The 14785-nt window shown below is 45.3% G+C and overlaps 1 protein-coding gene across 4 annotated transcripts in view; it reads right to left on the bottom strand.

Annotated features, from left to right (window-relative positions):
• Positions 1-14785, bottom strand: part of LOC120057063 (clathrin heavy chain 1) — a 51163-nt gene that overhangs the window by 14554 nt on the left and 21824 nt on the right. For all 4 annotated transcript variants that reach the window (XM_039005446.1, XM_039005448.1, XM_039005447.1 and 1 more), the window contains 12 exons: positions 13957-14225; positions 12650-12811; positions 12279-12392; positions 8951-9124; positions 5330-5527; positions 4463-4663; positions 3769-3921; positions 3327-3449; positions 2611-2748; positions 2275-2439; positions 1280-1460; positions 605-768 (listed from right to left, as the gene is read on the bottom strand). In XM_039005446.1, coding sequence (XP_038861374.1) covers positions 605-768; positions 1280-1460; positions 2275-2439; positions 2611-2748; positions 3327-3449; positions 3769-3921; positions 4463-4663; positions 5330-5527; positions 8951-9124; positions 12279-12392; positions 12650-12811; positions 13957-14225 — 2042 coding nt within the window. The remainder of the gene's footprint in view (positions 1-604; positions 769-1279; positions 1461-2274; positions 2440-2610; positions 2749-3326; positions 3450-3768; positions 3922-4462; positions 4664-5329; positions 5528-8950; positions 9125-12278; positions 12393-12649; positions 12812-13956; positions 14226-14785) is intronic.

Raw genomic sequence — 14785 nt, 5'->3', positions numbered from 1 at the left:
CCAAAACAGAAGTACACTCACAACACCCTGTTGCTAGTAGCTCAGCTAACTGTAAAACTACAGGTTTTGGACAGACAGACTAGAGTTTAGTGCACCCCATCATGGATGAATGGTTTTTGGGTACATTAACGGGTTGTGTCATTGTACTCGTCATACAAATCCCAGGTTTAATCCTGTATCTCTAGAAGTAAGTCAGGGGCGGCGGTGAAACTAAAATAGGGAGGGTGTCCTGTACTCGGGGATAGATTTACCTGGTACATGTCCTGCAATTCCACAGACAACAGGGAAAAGCACAAGAGATAACTGCCATCAGGAACTTCTTACCAATGAAGGCTAAATGAAAGCTTTTCACGAATGCTAGTGTTAGCAGGCACATCTACGTATTCATAGGATAGACAGAAGTTCAGAAGGTCAGATTTTGTAATTTAAATGCAATACAATTTCAAAATAAATGATAATGATAAGAAAAGACGAGAGTGTGAGAATGAAAGAGAATAGAATAAAGTTAAACTAAAGAAAGATAGGAGGGGGATAAAAAAACAAGAGTATGTTTAGTCCATTGCATTTCATCTCCCTCTAGATACCTTCTCCCTCCATCTTTTACCTTGAGGAAGTTCTTGACTCGTTCGGGGTCGTAGCAGTTGCTCTCTCGGCAGATCCTCTCCACCTCTTTGATCTGTCCCGTCTTGCAGGCTGCCTGGATGTACTTGAAGTGGACCTCTGGGTCCTGGCTGAAGTTAACAATGGAACCCAGGAAGTAGAACAGACCTGGGACAAAGCATCACCATGGAGACAATGTCAGTCAAGAGGAAATACAGTACCAGACACCATGCCAGTCTGACATGTCAGGACATCCAGTCAAGTTCAATTGTGAGCCATTGGCTGGGAAATAGAACAGTGATTACGATAAGGTGGCTGGCAACTGTACCCCAAGAGACTGGAGCGGATGGCTACTGTTGCCATCTCATCACCCCTGGTTTAATTAAATGTACATCACACTTCAGGCTCTATGTTCTTTTGCAAAATTATTTGGACAATTGAAAACAGGGTCTCTCATTTAGTTTATTGAGCTGTACCTCCATTATGATTGACTACCTCCTATCTAGTCTACCCTGGGCTTAAAGAGGTCCAGCAGCCTGTCCTAGTGGGCTCCACTCCACTCTAGGACATTCTACAGAGCCTATGGACAGACCCTGTTGCCTCAGGCCTACTTAGCTGATTGCTGGAAGAGAGAGTGATCTATGAAGCATAAGTGTGAAAGTGTGTCTGTGTGTCTCACCCTCGAAACTCTTGAAGGACTCGAAGAGCTCCGTTAGGGAGTTGGTGGAGAGCTGCTCGTGGTACTTGGAAGCCACCTGGACACAGATCTGCAGGTTCTGACGGATGTTGGCAGACAACATGGCCCTCAGGCACTCCAGAGAGTCCTCCACTGAGAGGGAGCCAAAGAAGTTCACCAGCCACTAAGGAGAGAGAGAAAGATCATTTATTTTCCCTTTGCCATTCATACCATCTACTATTTGCACGTTGTCACAACCTTGTACACAGCTAATTATAAAACATTATAATCGTTACATAACATTTTAAAAGCTTATAATACAACATGTTATTCTTTTAAAACGTTTGTGTATTTAATGTTTACTGGTAATGTCGGATTACTGGCTAATCAAAAACAAAGCCCTTTTGAATTGAGAGGAGAGAAAAGACAGAGAGGAGGCACAGAGGAGGTAGAAGCAGCAGCAGAGCTAGATAATGTCATGTGGAAATACATGACAGTCATGTTCATCTAGCCAGGGTTCAGAACGGTTTGGGCTACAAATTAATATGACCCCACTTTTAAATCAGTTCTGCTCTACGACCCACACAAGCAGCACGGGACTCATCTGAAGGTAGGCCAGTACCAGTTAAAACATTTTATGGAAGTACAGTATATGGAAATACTTAAGTGCCCCCCAAAAAAGGGGTTAAATATGGGTAACAAAAATAATATTTTCCAGAGCTTCAGATATAGGACACTTCCAAACACACCTCCTTTTTATAAAAACATTTATCAGGTAAGGCCAAATTCAATCTTTCATCAAATACATCTATTTTTATACATACAAGGGTCCTAAAAGTCTAAATCAAATTAATGATTTAGAATTTAATTGAAACTAATGTATTCTGGTTGTTTTTTCACACACAAGCTGGCACATATGAGAGGGGAGTGGCCTGAGTACTACTGTCATAGAGGGTTAGGGTGGGGGGGGGGTCCTCTAGAGTTTGTAGGGTTACTACCTCTGGGTTGAGCAGGTGTGTGTGCACCACGGCCCGTTTGATGTCGTACAGGTCGGTGTAATGCTCTAAAGCTCTCTGCAGCAGACCAGCCTTCTCACACAGCTGGGCTATGTGGGCACGGTCGTAGTTGGTGAACATCTGGTTGCCCAGGATGGCATCAGCAACCTACAGAGAAGGATAAGAATAGAACAGTGTTAACGTGTGAATGTCACTTACAGTCACGTTTGCTTTGTGCGCAAGCAAATATTAAATTGGCATATTCTCAAAATGTAAGCGCTCCCTCTGTGTGTGTGTGTGTGTGTGTGTGTGTGTGTGTGTGTGTGTGAGAGAGAGAACCTGTGGGGCGTGCATGAGGTTCATCTCCAGGAGGCGTGTCTGCAGTGGTCCCTCAGAAGGCCTGTTGTTTTTCAGGGCGTCCAATAGGAAGGAGGTACACTGCTGGATCAGGTTATACTCCATAAAGACATCCACGATCTGAACAGACAGGGGCCAGAGAGAAAGGAACAACTGTCAACATAAGACAGCCACTACACACAGTGTTCAGGGGTCGTATTACAGTTCAGAAATCTGCCTTAACAAAACGTTAAATATCTGCGTTTTAAACCATTTCACCTGCGTTTTCGATTAAAAGTCAATAGTGTTTTTATGCTTCAATAGAGTGATCAGGGACATGCAACTAAAGATGACAGAAGTGCAACGCTATTTGGCTAGCAGCCACACAAGTTAATGAGCTTACAATGAAAAAAGCAATGCATTATTTGCAAAAACGGTGCATGGCCATCACATTTCTAATGTTTATCATAGGAAGAATGTAGCCAGCTGCATTTCCTAATGTTTTGCTTCAAGTTAATCTTGCATTTTACAGGAGAAACACTGGGAAAAGTACCGGAGAAAAGCTACAGACTCTGTATGCCGATAGACAATTCTCATCTGAGTGGAAAAGTGCAACTGAAGCAAAACATTTGTCTGATGCCTCATCCCCTCTATCCTAAGCCTTCCGTAACCTCTCATCTCTCCCTCCCCTGTTCCTCCTCCCCCTCCCTCCTACCAACCTGTGTAATGTCAGCCAGAGGCTCCTCGTCCTGGACAAGCATCTGGGAGAACTGCAGGCCCTGTTCTGGACTGATCCTCATCACATTCCTCAGCAGGAAGATCCAGTCTGGAGTGTAGCCCACCTACAGACACAGGAAGAGCAACAGTTACAACCACCAATGCACCATCCCGCTCCTCAACGTGCATATTTGTAATATTACATACTCCCACAAAAAAACTGTAATTGTCGTATGACATACTTTTCATTCACACATCAAGCATCTAGCTAACAAAAGCAAAAACCCTCCTTGCAAACCCTATTTGGCCCCAGCCCCTTTCTAAAGCACCCCTCTGGATACTAAGATACAACTCATCCACTTCCTCAACTGTGTAATGAGGAAACCAAACCAAGGAAACGAAACAAGAACAGCAACGGAGCTCTGTCTCAGAGTGACAACGTACCTTCTTGGCGTACAGGACTATCTTGGGGAATTGTCCGGTCTCAGCGAAGCACTGGATGACCTTGTTGGGTACGTTGGCCCTCAGGTAGACGGAGAGAGCCAGGGTGGGGTCCACTGACTTCACCAGGTCCCCCAGCTCCTCAGAACACTCCAGCTAAGAGACAAAGTAGGTTTCACCACAACTACCCTACAGCAGTGGAGGCTCCTGAGGGGAGGACGGCTCATAATGGCTGGAACAGAGTCAATGGAATGGCATCAAACAATGTTTAATACCATTCCACATATTCACCTCCAGCCATTACCACAAGCCCGTCCTCCCCAATTAAGGTGCCACCAACCTCCTGTGCCCTACAGGTAAACGACCCTAATGAAAAACACTGCTGGAACGTTATGTTTGGAATGTGCGGAATTACCATCAGGTGTTGGGTTAACACATTTTAATATTCACGATTAGTGTGAAGCTATGGGGGGGAACATTGAGACTGACAAAGGAGATGCTAATATTGCCAAGCATGCTTTGAAGGAGGGGCAAAAAAGGATTTAAATGCTCAGCATAAACAGATTGGCTCATTTTAGAAAGGATTAACAACCCAGATGACTGGGAAGATATCAACATGGACAGACACACAGCCTCTTCCTATGGAAGGTCAGATGCCCATCTCTCCCCCCTTTATCTGACACAGTCACACACACACCTTGTCCTCTTTGAGCCACTTCTCAAGCAGCTGCTTGCGTCCCTGCTGTAGGACGGGCCTGCACAGCTCCAGAGACTCAAACTTGTTGAGCTGGCCCTGGTCCAGCAGGATGCCAAAGTACTGCAGCAGGGGAGAGGTCTGGCCCGGCTGGGCTGGCACACTCTGGAACTTACGGATGGTGTCTGGAGTACGCAGGATACCCTGGAGGAGAGAGCAGAGAGGGAACAACTTAGACATGGGTGGAGGGGTCAGCTGCAGTTTATATAAACACACAGACAGAGATACTGCTGATATACGTTTTGGGGAGGGTTTTGCTAAAAAACATATTCCACATAGCAACATATTGTACATGCTGGGGACACGCTCATTAGAACAGTCTGATCTGCATATCTACACTATAGACTCCAGTGATGAAATGACCCATTATTCACTTTTCTAGTGTATTGACATAAGACAAGAACAAATGGAAGGAAATGCACTTTGGTTGTAAAGAGGTAGATATCACACTTTAAACTGTCCAGTGAAAATCTCACTTTTAAAATATACTCATGTGGCCAAAGCATTTTTTAAATTTTTATAAAACACTTCAAAAACCCACCTCAAACTTGTATCTCAAATAGACCGTTTCAAAAATGCTTGCCACTTCCTCATATGTGACATCACGCTGGCTCATTGGCTGAGCAGCTGTTTACTTGTCATTAATATTTCTTGGAAGGAAAACTATTTCACTCATAATGTAATTAATTAAGGGTCATATTCATAGTAATCTGGAAAAACTAGACAGTTACTTTAACTTCTAGTTACATCACAATGATGTGATCAGCTCACCCCTGGAGGGAGACCGTGTACCGTTGATGTGTTCGTTACCTTTGGTGCGTTGGCGGCCACCTTGGCAGCTTCAGAGTAGTTTCCGCCAGCAAACAGGTTGTTGAACTTGCGCGCGAACAGCTCCTCGGCCCCGGCCAGGTTGTTACGGACGGCCATGCGCAGGGCCAGGTCTGGGTTCTGCAGCACATTGGTGATGTAAGGGATGATGTTCTCCTCCTCAACACACACTGACAGAACCTGGAGACAGAGAGACACAGTGAAAGAAGAGTCTCTGGACATTATCCTAGACACAGCACAGGGGGAACCTGAGGGGACATTTCACAGATGTCATAAAGGTATTGCTTAGTATCATTTTTCAAATGGTGGGTTGGATCTGTGGGTCATGACAAGTCTCTACTTGTGGGTTGCAGATTAAGAGTGGATTGTGGCTTTTGTTGAATTATGGAAAAATCTGAAGTATTTACAGGGTCACAAAAAAGCTTAATTAAAAACGCAATTTAAGAACTACTGTCACATGACTGGAGAAATTAAATCAACAACATTGCGCTCTACCATCTCACTAGTGTTTACTGCTCTAACTTGTTGACAGGGGACTGTATCTACTATCTAGCTACAATGGCCTCTGTTCTTACACACTGTTCCCATTGACAGACATGTTGATATGAAAGCGTATGCTCCAGATCAGGTAACTGACAGACAGGACAGTGAATGGCAGGCCAGAGGCAATCCAAGCTACAACGTCACAAGTAAACAAAGGACACAGACATGTGTGGAAGGGAGCGAGGGAGGGAGAGAGAGGGGTGTCTGCTTTCTGCTGGAGAGATGGAGCTAGCTAACCGTTCATTTATTCCCTTTTTGTACTTCTCCTGCACCAACCCAGTTAGGCACCAGCTGGCCACATTGTTCAAAGAATACTCCAAATGACAAGCAACCAATCAGAGGGGAGAAGGACAGTGAGGTCAGAGGGAGGGAGGTGGGGGGCAAATGTATAACAAGAGCCTTGAATGGACCACTTTGAAATGGCCTCAGTCTGTAGTAGTCTCACTAACAGGCAGACGATTCAGGGCCTGTCAAACGCCATCAGCGTCACAGCGTGAGTGCACTCAGTGACAACCATCGATGACGGACACTGCATAGTGCACCATAGACTCCGCTGCGTCGCATATATATTCCAGCAAGCACATTGAAGCACACACCGTTTTACTTCTATGAGCATGGAGATAAAACAGAATAGAGACACGTAGAGGGCAATCATGGCATATTAGGCTAAATGCTATAATTTGTTGTGGGGGCATTGAGCCAGGCTGTGGGTTGGGGCTGGTATGGTAATAAATACATCATTAGTGTGTCAGTGTATGGTGAGCCTCTGGTAGGTGAGGCTCTATAGGAGGCACGACTGCACCTCATTCTCCCCTTCACTCAGAGAGGAGGGGTCAGAGACCACATCCCCATATAATATGGATGGGCCAATAAAGGGTGGGTGGGATGGAGGGAAAGAAAAGGTTAAAAAAATACAATGGAGCTCTTAGTGTAGATATGCCCTCTCTACCACAGAGAGAGAGTGTGTGTGTGTGTGTGTGTGTGTGTGTGTGTGTGTGTGTGTAGGGGAGGAGGGAGAGGCTGCAGAGAGAGCGACCTAGGGGCAGGAGGTAGAGGCTGCACAGAGAGCGATCTAGGGGCAGAGAGAGCGACCTAGGGGCAGAGAGATGGGCAGGAGGGGGATGAGCTGTGAGTCAAACCCTTAGACTACAGAGAGCTCTGACATCATCCACAACTGGTTCTGACAGAGTGGAAGTCACCATATCTTGGCCCTCAACCAAGAAAACCCTTTTTATATCATTAGGACAACCACATCTAAAAAAAAAAAAAAAAAATAGACCCATCAGACACTGAGCTGCCAATGAGACGAGCCGTAGTATCGGTGTTACAGTGGCCTTGAATCAAACACACACAGTTGTGACTGACGACAAAGCTTACGTCAGAGTCCTGTGATGCGGGGTGACTCTAGGGGCTGTGATTGGCTGACAGAGAGCCTCTCCTCCCAGCCAGTCAGCAGTAAGAGCATTGGTGCCTCCCACTCAACATCATGTGCTGCTGAGAGGGTAGTGGCTTTTTTTCTCCCTCTCTTTCACTCTCCCTTTTCTCCCTTTCTCTCTTCACCTCTCTTTTATCTCTCCAATTTCTGAAGGGCAGCTTTGTGCAGCTTTTTGCAGAGATTCCTCCATCTCAAGGTCAGCCAGTGCCAGGCTGCAGACGCAGCATCTTGGACACGGACGGACGGTGCACGCTACACACACACACACACAGAAGAGGAGATGTGAGCCCCACAGCTCCCTGTGTGGGACTCGATGGAGAAAAAAAGCACTGTAGGGACCTGCTTAGCCAGCAGGCATCCCTATTACCAAAGCATTATGCTCTTAAGATATTACAATTCATTCCAACTATAATGAGCAATCAAACTACACAAGACTACTATGCTGTTGCATTCCAACTCCAGTTAGCTTGGCTACATCTTCAGCAGCCAAAGGGAAGCAAATGAATTCACTTATCAAACATTCCACTGACAAGAAGAGAGGATTAGGCCTAAATATGTCCAATGCCATTCATTCACCTGAGCCCTAGTCAAGTGGAGGCTGTAGCCCAACCCAACCACTCTACTGTTTAGAAGCCACACCCTGCCAGTGTCTCTATGCCATTATCTATACAAACCACAGCCAGTCTGTGCTCACTGCTCTATGGAAACCCCCAGCCAATGTCTAGCGCTGTGTGCTCTGTGCTCTAGTTTGTGTCTCTCTCAGATCAACTTTCCCTCCTCCACTCAATAATGCATGGGGTCTGTGGCCTGGCTGGAACATTATTCATCAGCTAGATGGATCCCATTATCCTGCTGTAATGCCTTCACAGTGGAGGATGTGTGTGTTGGAGGGGAGGGGGGCTCTCTCGCTGGTTCACCAGTGACACCTTGGATTATTTATAATGAACGCACAGCTCCTGGCTTAGATTGAGCCCTCTGACAACGGCAGGCCGGGGGAATTGTTTATTTATCCTGTTCGCTCAACACCACTCGTCCACCTAGCATTTATCCACTTCCCTGTGTTGCTCATGAAAACATGATTAAATATGAAAGAGGGTTGAATGTGGTGATGATTGTCTTATTGGGGCTTAGATGCGGTGGTGGTGGGTGGTATTATCCATGGTACCGCTTGAGTAATCAGCTCACGGTGGTGGATGTTTCTGGCATCCCCAGAGAGACTACATTATAGGCTGTATAATGTATGGAATGCAGAGCAGTATTGGACCAGCGGTGGTACAGTAATGAGGACGAAACAGACTGGGCTGGGTTACAGTGGAGCACATCAATAGAAATACCACAAGGGTTTCAACTAGCCTCATCTAGCTGAATGGATTTCAATGTATTAGGCTATATATTACATGATACACAGTAGAGGTGGTAGAAAATAATCTAATCATTAGTGGAGGATGAGGTGAAGGTTCTCTTTACATTGTTCAACTCGAAACTCATTAAACATCTTGAAGTCAATCAATCAGGCCATATTTCTATTCCAACTTATTTTTACCTCAGACCACTCGGGGTAGAGGAGGTGTGGATAAAGGAGGTCGGTTTGGAATAGAGGAGGGTGGGAGAGGTGGTATCTGTACCTGTCCTTTCCTGTTGACCCCAATGATGCCGGCGGTGGCTTCGTGAGGGGCCGTAACAAAGATGGTCTCTCCGCTGATCCTGTTCATGTAGATGCAGGTGCCAGTCTCCAGGTCATACAGGTGGATGTAGCCATATTTGGTGATGAGGAACACCACATCCTGCTTGGAGCTTATCTGAGAGGAAAAGGTGGAAAAATCTGTTTAGAAAAACCAAATGTATAAAATGAAAAGGCCAAGTATGTTGGAGGTTGAAAGAAAATCCTTCAAGGGCAGTACAGGTTTCTATCATTCATTGATGAATGAAAGAAAGGATATATAAAGCTCCCCTCTTCCTGTGCCAATACATCCCTGTCCTAATCTACAGCCACCTCAAAACAAAATCAGTTGCGTACACATTTTTAGACGTTATCGCAGGTGAAGCGAAATTATAGTATTTCTAGCCTCAACAGTCAAGTAATACAAAACAATACACAAGGTGACTCTACACGGTGTCGAAAGCGTTCCACAGGGATGCTGGCCCATGTTGACTCCAATGCTTCCCACAGTTCTGTCAAGTTGGCTGGATGACCTTTGGGTGGTGGACCAATCTTGATACACACAGGAAACTTGAGCGTGAAAAACCCAGCAGTGTTCTTGACACAAACTGGTGCACCTGGCACCTACTACCATACCCCGTTCAAAGGCACTTACATCTTTACATTGCCCATTCACCCTCTGAATGGCACACATACACATTCCATGTCGCAAGACTTAAAAATCATTCTCTAACCGGTCTCCTCCCCTTCATCTACACTGATTGAAGTGGATTACCAATAAGGCATCATAGCGTTCAACTGGATTCACCTGGTCAGTGTATGTCATTGATAGATGTTTTGTACTCAGTGGATATACAGTGCATTCACCAAGTATTTAGACCCGTTTCCTTGTTCCACATTTTATTATGTTAAAGCCTTATTCTAAAATGGATTAAATAAACTCCTCAATCTACACACAATACCAAGGTGAAAACAGGTTTAGACATTTTTGCAAATGTATTAAACAAAAACCATAAGTACCTTATTTACATAAGTATTCAGACCCTTTGCTATGAGAAATTGAGCTCAGGTGCATCCTGTTTCCATTGATCTTTGAGATGTTTCTCCAACATGATTGGAGTCCACCTGTGGTAAATTAAATTGATTGGACATGATTTGGAAAGGCACACCTGTCTAAATAAAAAGGTCCCACAGTTGACAGTGCATGTCAGAGCAAAAACCAAGCAATGAGGTCGGAGGAATTGTTCGTAGAGCTCCGAGACAGGATTGTGTCAAGGCGCAGATCTGGTAGAGGGTACCAAAAAACTTCTGCAGCATTGAAGGTCCAAGAACACAGTGGCCTCCATCATTCTTAAATGGAAGAAGTTTGGAACCACCAAGACTCTTCCTAGATCTGGTCACCCGGCCAAACTGAGAAATCAGGGGAGAAGGGCCTTGGTCAGGGAGGTGACCAAGAAACCGATGGTCACTCTGACAGAGGTCCAGAGTTCCTCTGTGGAGATGGGAGAACCTTCCAGAAGGACAACCATCTCTGCAGCACTCCACCAATCAGGCCTTTATGGTAGAGTGGCCAGACCGAAGCCACCCCTCAGTAAGGCACGACAGCCCGCTTGGAATTTGCCAAAAGGCACCTAAAGGACTCTGACCATGAGAAACAAGATTCTCTATCTGATGAAACCAAGATTGAACTCTTTGGCCTGAATGCCAAGCGTCACATCTGGAGGAAACCAGGCACCATCCCTGCATGGTGGTGGCAGCATCATGCTGTCAGGATGTTTTTCCGAGGCAGGGACTAGGAGACTAGTAAGGTTTGAGGTAAACAGAGCAAAGTACAGAGAGATCCTTAATGAAAACCTGCTCCAGAGCACTCAGGACCTCAGACTGGGGTGAAGGTTCACCTTCCAACAGGACAACGAACCTAAGCACACAGCCAATAGAACACAGGAGTGGCTTCGGGACAAGTCTCTGAAGGTCCTTGAGTGGCCCAGGCAGAGCCCGGACTTGAACCCGATTGAACATCTCTGGAGAGACCTGAAAACAGCTGTGCAGCAATGCTACCCATCCAACCTGAGCTTGAAAGGATTTGCAGAGAAGAATAGGAGAAACTCCACAAATACAGGTGTGCCAAGCTTGTTGCGTCATACCCAAGAAGACTCGAGGCTGTAATCGCTGCCAAAGGTGCTTCAACAAAGTACTGAGTAAAGGGTCTGAATACTTATGTAAATGTGATATCCGCTAGTTTTTTTGTTTTCAAATGTCTAAAAACCTGTTGTTTTTGCTTTGTCATTATGGGGCAATGTGTGTAGATTGCTGAGGAATTGTTTTTTTATTTAATCAATATTAGAATAAGGCTGTAACGTAACAAAATGCAGAAAAAGTCAAGGGGTCTGAACTTTCCCAAAGGCGCTGTACATATGAAGTGGCTAAAACAGTACGTAAACATTCTTAAAATGATGAGTGTTCAATGACTATGTACATGGGGCAGCAGTCTCTAAGGTACAGGGTAGATTACCGGGTGGTAGCCGGCTAGTAACAGTGACTAAAGTTCAGGGCAGGGTACTGAGCGGAGGCCAGCTAGTGGTGACTAACAGTCTCATGGCCTGGAGATAGAAGCTGTTTTTTAGTCTCTAGGTCCCAGCTTTGATGCACTTGTACAGTCTTCGCCTTCTAGATGGTAGTGGGGTGTACATGCAGTGGCTGAGGTCCATGATGATCTTCTTGGCCTTCCTGTGACACCAGTTGCTGTAAATGTCCTGGAGTGCAGGAAGTGTGCCCCCAATGATGCGCTGGCCTGACCCCACCACCCTCTGGAGAGCGCTGCGGTTGCAAACGGTGCAATTGCTGTACCAGGCAGTGATACAGCCAGACAAGATACTCTCAATAGTGCATCTGTAGAGGGTCTTAGGGGACAAGCCGAATTTCTTCAGCCTCCTTAGGTTGAAGTGGCACTTGTTGCACCTTCACCACACTGTGTGTGAATGGACCATTTCAGGCCATCAGTGATGTGCATGCCCCTCTTCACTATGTGCAGTCAGAGTCACAATGTCAGGCTGCCCTGGTCTAACAGAGGCGAACAGTGAAAACTACAGTCCAAGGTTCCTAACAGGCCATCATTGGCTAACACTAATGCCCTTTTCACAATATTGTGCCGAATCTGATATTGCTTCACATTCTCCTTTCCAGCATGCATTTATGGTGAATCCGTAACCAGGCCACTGCAGCACAGCTTGGCATGGCTCAGTAGTGTGAAATGGGTATAACAGTGATATGTACAGTACATAGCTATTATCTACCTGCATGGCCACTGGGAAGTCATTCTGAGCCTCTGGAGGGAAGAACACATCCACTGCTTTCTTTGGAAAAGGCTGGTTCCCTGTGGCTGGGGTGCCCACCTCAATGATGTGCAACTACATTAGAGAGGATCATTGAGAACAATGTCATTTACGGTCATCTACAAAGTGCTTAGCCAACGGGCAAAACTGGTTGCAATGACGTCAATACAACCAGATTTCAACCACTTAGTGGTAATCTGGTTATAATTACGTTATTTAAACCAGATTTGTCCACTGAGTATTGTCAAGTGAAAATGAAAAAAATATAATATCTACCAACGACAATAGACTTCAACCTGCCAGTCCTTTCTCCCTCTTCTCCCCTGTCCTACCTTTCCCCCGGCCTGTCCTCTCACAGCAAAGCAGAACAGTGTGGACTCCTCTGTGTTGCCCTCCATCTTGAACTGGGCAAAGCCTGCGGCGTGGCCCTCGATGGGCTGTGACACCTTCCTGTCCACAGAGTACAGCTGCATGGCACCCACCACACGGTTTTGCTGCAGCAGAGAAAACACATCAAACTACAGAGCAACAGGGTATGCAATGTCCTGCTTGGCAGTCAGTCGATTGAGTTTGATGATGCATACTAAGGCCACGCCGCGTGTGTGATCAGGGATATTCACTGTCATGGAGGAGTTGGTGTTTTTTGTATTTGATTTGGATCCCCATTAGCTGTTACGAAAGCAGCAGCTACTCTTCCTGGGGTCCACACAAAACATGACATAATACAGGACATTAATAGACAACAGCTCAAAGCCAGACCTACATATCAGTGCATACACAATATCTAGGTCAAAAAGGGGACAGGCGTTGTGCAGTGATGCTGCTTTTATCAGTTTTTTTAAACCAGGTTTGTTGTTCATTTGAGCAACATGAGATGAAGGGAGTTCAATGCAATAATGGCTCTATATAATACTGGACGTCAACTTGAATTTGTTCTGGATTTGGGGACTGTGAAAAAAATCCCTGGTGGCAAGTCTGGTGGGTGTGTGTGTGTCAGAACTGACTAAGTTGACTATGCAAACGATTTGGAATTTTCAACATTAAATGTTTCTTATTAAAAAAAAGGAGTGATGCATTCAGTCTCTCCTCAACTCTTAGCTAAGAGAGACTAGCATGCATAGTATTGATATTAGCCCTCTGATTACAGTGAAGAACAAGATGTGCCGTTGTGTTCTGGGCATGCTGCAGTTTTTCTAGGTCCTTCTTAGCAGCACCTGACCACAGTGGAGGTGTCATAATACCTATAAAACCTAGCAGTCAAATAGGGAAATGGTTCCAAACATTATTCCACCATTCATTTTTCACCATAGGTGATTTTAGAAACACTTGAAATAAGGGCAGTGTTTTGTGTAGGCTTACCCTGGCGTGACGTTTTGATAACCATGTAAATCTCGCAGGCAAGATGACTTATCATTATATTTGGCTCTATTTATTCTCAGATCCAAAAATGCTAATTAGCATCAAAGTAGACATCATGCAAGATCACAAATCCCTGCAAACCAGCTTGCTTTGTGGAGTCAAAAAATCTGAGCATCTCTATCACCGACAGACCTCTTCCCCACATTTACAAACATAATATAGTGTGAGTGCGCTTGCATGAATATGCATGAGTGTGTGTGTGTGTGTTTAAGACAGTGACCTGTGCGGAGATGCCAATGAGCAGCAGCCACTTCTGCTTGGCGTCAGTGCGGTAGTTGATGATTTGACAGCCCGCCAGGCTGGAGTGCCGGTCAAAGACTTTGATTGGCTGGGAGTCCCCCTCCATGCTCCAATGGTAGACGGCATTGTCAGTCACAAGTGCCACTGTGTTCAGGGAGATCCACTTCCAGAAGGTGACATCATCAGTCATGGTGTGGGCCTTCATCTTGCTCTTCATCTCAATGTTAAAGATCTGAAGGGTTTTGGCGGCTGAGAGGGGCAGAGGGAGGAGAGAGAGGGGCATCGCATGGGAGAACAACCCGTTGTGGCTAATCTGAGAGCTAAATCAACACACACACAGGTCAGAGTTAGAGAGAGCCACACACACACCGGACTGAGGGAAAGGTAAAGTAAATACCAAATTCCACTTGAGTAACGAGAGTCAAGCTGGAAATGTTGGTAGTCATGGCTCAGAGAGCATCAGGCAAGGAGGTCACCATGACTTACTAAAACACCAGTCAGAGATTAAGCAAAGAAAAGCAAAATTTTACAGATAACCACTAAAATTTGACATATCTGCATCAAGGTCAAATATAAGAGGACTAATTAATACTTATGGACAGTATTAAAGGGAGAGGAAAGATACAGTATGTTGCAGTGTGTTTGGGGACTGGCAAATAAAACCACTTAAACTAATGGAGGGGTTCTCAATAGTGATTAAGACTGCGCGTTGTTACATGTTATTTAATAGTGTTAATATATCAATGATGATAGGTTAGAAAAGGTTACTCACCTGTGTTTTGTTTGATTAGTTTTGGGTGAATAAACAT

This window comes from Salvelinus namaycush, chromosome 12, assembly GCF_016432855.1.
Source record: "Salvelinus namaycush isolate Seneca chromosome 12, SaNama_1.0, whole genome shotgun sequence".
Classification (NCBI taxonomy): Eukaryota; Metazoa; Chordata; class Actinopteri; order Salmoniformes; family Salmonidae; genus Salvelinus; species Salvelinus namaycush.
The sequence above is the reverse complement of the archived record's forward strand: the minus strand, read 5'-3'. Positions and strand labels throughout refer to the sequence as shown.